Consider the following 4,668-nt stretch of genomic DNA (forward strand, 5'->3'; position numbering starts at 1 on the left):
AATAAGCCAATCCTACTTGAGAAGGCTCAAGGTGAAGTAGGGAGGTCTAGAGGCCCAGCTTCCTATCTCATCTCACTAAGACAGCCTACCTACAAATACCCACTATGGTTATGCAGATACGAATGCTATGACTTGCTCACAGGTGTGACAATGTGCAAGGATGCTCATACCATGCATTGGAAAACCCATTCCCAGGTCAGATGGAATCAATTAAGGAAGCTCCCTTAGCTTAATAGAGTTGTTGCAAGTATGAGCACAGAGAAGTGGGTTTTTTTGTTGTTGTTTCTTTGTTTGTTTTGTTGTTGTTTTGAGACTGGGTCTCATGAATCCCAGTCTGCCCTCACAGTCACCATGTAGGGCAAGGGTGACCTTGAATTTACCCAATTACATTAAATGGTACTGTCAGTGTATAATATTATACACTGAGTTATCAATATATTAGTTTTCTTCGGCATCTTTTTCCTTGCAAGTTTAAATACTGTTTCTGGATTGTGATTCTGAGACAACTATAAGACAAACGTGGTGGATGAAGACACTTGTTTATGGTACCCGACAACCCTCTGTCTGACACAGTTTGCTCTGCCAAGTTTGGATTTAAAGATAGCAGACAGTTGCAGAAGCAGAAGCTGAACACTCAGAATTCATCGGCAACTAGAAATTGAGTGAGGCAGACAGTCCATCATTCTGTGTCTGAGGAGCTGGTACTACCTTCATGCCAACTAGACAGGTCGGCTTCTGGCCAGAGAATGCCAGCACCCTGCTGGAGGTGCGGTTTGTCTAACGTGCCCACTGTGGATGAAGTATACAGTTCAGTCCCTATGCTAATGTTCCTCAGCACATCATGTGGCCTTGAACCAGCTTTATTTTTTTTTTCAATTATGTATATTGTCATGCTACATCAACTTGAACAAAAGTTTTCAGGTTCACCTTGAACTCATGATATAGCTGAAGATGGTCTGGAACTCCTGGTTGTCCTGTCTTGCAGGTGTGGACTGGCATATCTGGTTTATTCAGTGCTGAGGGATCAAACCCAGGACTTTGTGCAGAGTTTACAAGCCCTCTACCGAGTTACAGCTCTAGTCCATTGTGTGGCTTTTGGTTTTTGGTTTTTGGTTTGTTTTCTCAAATTTTGAATTGTTTTAGTTAACAGAACTATTTGGTATATTTTACAAATATGCCATAGGTTATATCCCTGCTACCAAACAAACATTGTGAAACATTTCCCACTGTGAAGAAAATAGAAGTATACAGAGTAAAAGGTAAAAACAATTGCAAAAGGCAAAGGCAAAAGCTGGCTGTGATTTCATATGTGTGAACAACATATAAATTGATAATTTTTTCTAACACAGCTTCTCTCATGGGTCTCTTCTCAGACACTCCTTACCTGAGTAGCTACTGTCCTAGGCAGACTGCAGGAAATTTGAGTCAGACACTATTTCTGCATCGTTCTGTCTATCCTGTTCATCAGGTGAGAAGTTCATTTTAAATCACTCCTAGAGAACCATTGCCAGCAACTTTAAGTCACCAGTAGGTAGCCCTGACAAACCAAAGCAATCAAAGATCCAGCCATCGTTAAGATGAATTATTTTAATGACTTAAATGGATGGACATAACTGATGTAGGCGGGAGCAATCCAAGCAATCTGGCGAAGTTCACAGTGACTTGGCCCTACAGCTAGAGACAGTCGTAAAAAGTGCCACCTGTTGACCTACAAACCGAGGGCATACCACGCAGCACTCGAAGACATGCTCATTGTTATGGAGCCCGAGCGAGAACCAAAGCTGGTAACTAGTAGCTGCATGTTTGGGAAATAAAACATTGAGTTACACAGACAAGAATTAGGACCAAGCATGAACCTTCTCCGGGTTGGCCATTTTAAAGGATGACATTTGTAACTATTGCAGTGTGATGGTCAAGCGGTCCAGCATCAACACAAATGCAAATGGAAATAATTTTATTCAACTTTTTGTAGAGGCCACTTAAATAACAATATCAAAACTTGGGTTTTCCAGTGGGATTTTGGTCGTCGTATGAGGAGACGAGCAGGCAGATTGGCTTGGCAGCAGCCCAAGCTGGTTGAACCTAGCATTGCAGCTCCTCATCTTTGGTCTGCCGGGGGCCTCCTGAAGCATTCTGGGAGCTGGCGTGTGCTGTGGAGCTGAGGACCTCCTCAAAACTGCCTCCACCGTGGTTTGTCCCACCTACTTTCGTCTGAAATGGGCAGGCAGAAGAAAATCCAGTTAGTTTTTCATTATCGCTTTTGTAACGTTTTAAAAATAAGAGTTCCAAAAGTTTAATTACTTTTGAGTTCAGAAATAACTTATTTTTCTTCAAAGGCACATGACGTTAGAGGGGTTGATTTTTTTTTTTTTTTTTTTTTTTTTTTTTATGGTCCAGAATGTGATTCGTCTCAGTTCTGGGACAAGATTCCAAACTTCACGTAGATTTAGAATCCGTCCCTTTATCACTTCTACTTATAAAATTCTAATCCCTGTAGGAATATAATCAGATCTGTGCATGGGCAACACCTGTCCCTATTCACCTAGAGAATTTATCCAAGCAAATTGGAATTGGATCTTAGATTAAGTCTTCCATTTTCACAAATGTATAAACATCCCTACGTGACTTATACTTAGGTTTGCTATTTGAGACATATTAGAGGCCAATCCTAATTTCTGAAAACGTCTCTCTTTTGTGTGTGTGTGTGAATATGCATCTTCATGTGGTTGTGGATACATGTTTTGTGTAGGTGTGCATGCACATACTACATGTTTATGTATGTGGAGGCTACAGGAGAACCACAGGTGTTATTCCTGGGTGCCATCTAACTTTTTTTTTTTTCAGACAAAGTAGGGAAGGATGGCCGGCCAGCAAGCCCCAGGGATCTCCCCATCTCCACCTTCCCAGAGTTTGGGTTACAAGTGTGCATCACTGAACCCTGCACTTTTAACAGGGATTCTTGAAATTCAACTCTGGTCATTCTGCCTGCAGGACAGGAGATAGCTTTACTGAGTTATCACTCTAGCCTATCTCTGACCCCACCACTTTTTTGGGTCTGGGTTTATGATGTTGCTTTGTTTTGCCCTGAGCAGTAGGAAGTTCGTATCTTTCTAGGCAGGTAACAAAATCCTCGAGGAAACTATATGTGGTGGTTTAAAAGAATATGGTCCTCCGCAAGGCCATAAGGAGTGGCACCATTAGGAGGTGTGCCTTTGTTGGAGTAGATGTGACCTTATTGGAGAAAGTGTGCGTTGTGGGGGCGGGCTTTGAGGTCATCTATGCTCAGGCTATGGCCAGTGTGGTGCACAGTCTCCTTCTGCTGCCTCTGGATTAAGATGTAGAACTCTCAGCTTCCTCTCTAGCACCATTCCTACCCGCATGCTGCCATGCTTCCCGCCATGATGGTAACGGCCTAAACCTCTGAAACTGTAAGCCAGACCCAATTAAATGTTTTCCTTTATAAAAGTCGCCTTGAACATCGTGTCTCTTCATAGCAACAGGAATCCTAACTAAGACAATATCAGATAGGTCCGTTTTGTGCCTTTATTTGAGTCAATAGAAACAGAAAGAAGTCAGTTTACATTTTAAATAGGTGCTTAAGTATTTTGAATAATTACTCATTAAAAGTTCTTCAAATCAATGGTTTGTATGCTAGCATATGTAGTGCAAATCTGAACGCTCACAATGGCCTTTCTTTAACCATCCACAAAGTGTAAAAACACCAAGGAGAAGGAGAGGAGAGAATAGATAATGCTGCCGTTGCTGAACTAATATCTACAGCCACTGTCACCAGAGTAACTCAGACATGTCCACAGCACGGGAAGGTGCCCATGCTGCCTGGCTTGCCCTTGAAAAACTTAACTGGACAGGGCTAGAGAGATGGCTCAGTGTTGGGGGCACAAGATGCTCTTGCAAAGGACCCAGGTTTGTATCCCAGCACCCATTTGGCAGCCTCTAACCATCAGTGACTTCAGTTCCAAGGAATCTGAAACCCTCTTCCGACCAACATGGGCACCAGGCATACTTGCAGCGCACAGACATACACATAGGAGAAACACACATGGTAAAGGAAATTTAAAAAACAAATCTGTAAAACTTAGCCAGGGTTAAAAAAGCAGTTCATTCGTTAAAAATCTCTCTGATTCAATTGTCATAAAAATCCTTTTGCCTTTTAAAATTCAGTTATTAAATCGACTTTTCTACATTGCTTACATCAAATGTTTGTTTGTGTGTTTGTTTGTTTCCCTCAGAGTCTTCCTGTGTATCCCAGACTGGCCCATAACCCTACATAGGCCAAGCTGACCCTAAACTCTTAATTCCCCCTGCCTTAGCTGGTACTACCATAGTGCTACCATGCCTAACCAGAAGAACAATTTCTGTGAAAGGCCAAAGAGTAAAATATTTCAGACTTCAGGATCGTCATCTTGCACATTAATACTTAAATGAGCTGTTGCAGGAAGCAGCCGCCCATCGTGAACACACGTGGGATGAGTAGGTATGGACACTGGGATTTGAATTTCACATAATTTAAATATCATACGTCACAAAAATATTATTTTGATATTTTTATACAACTAAATACACAAAATCAATTTTAGCTTGTATATAATCCAAAAAAGAAAAAAGAAAAGAAAAGAAAAGAAAAGAAAAGAAAAGAAAAGAAAAGAA

At 41.4% G+C, this 4,668-nt stretch overlaps 1 protein-coding gene across 3 annotated transcripts in view; it reads right to left on the bottom strand.

Moving 5' to 3' along the window:
- Positions 1-1,573: 1,573 nt before the first annotated feature.
- The window catches only part of Tpd52l1 (TPD52 like 1), a 104,305-nt gene continuing 101,210 nt past the window's right edge, over positions 1,574-4,668 (bottom strand). For all 3 annotated transcript variants that reach the window (XM_055599478.1, XM_055599477.1, XM_055599476.1), the window contains one exon: positions 1,574-2,211. In XM_055599478.1, coding sequence (XP_055455453.1) covers positions 2,083-2,211 — 129 coding nt within the window. In that variant the 3' untranslated portion in view covers positions 1,574-2,082. The remainder of the gene's footprint in view (positions 2,212-4,668) is intronic.

This window comes from Psammomys obesus, unplaced genomic scaffold (genome assembly GCF_907164565.1).
Source record: "Psammomys obesus unplaced genomic scaffold, mPsaObe1.curated_primary_1811, whole genome shotgun sequence".
In the NCBI taxonomy this organism is placed as follows: Eukaryota; Metazoa; Chordata; class Mammalia; order Rodentia; family Muridae; genus Psammomys; species Psammomys obesus.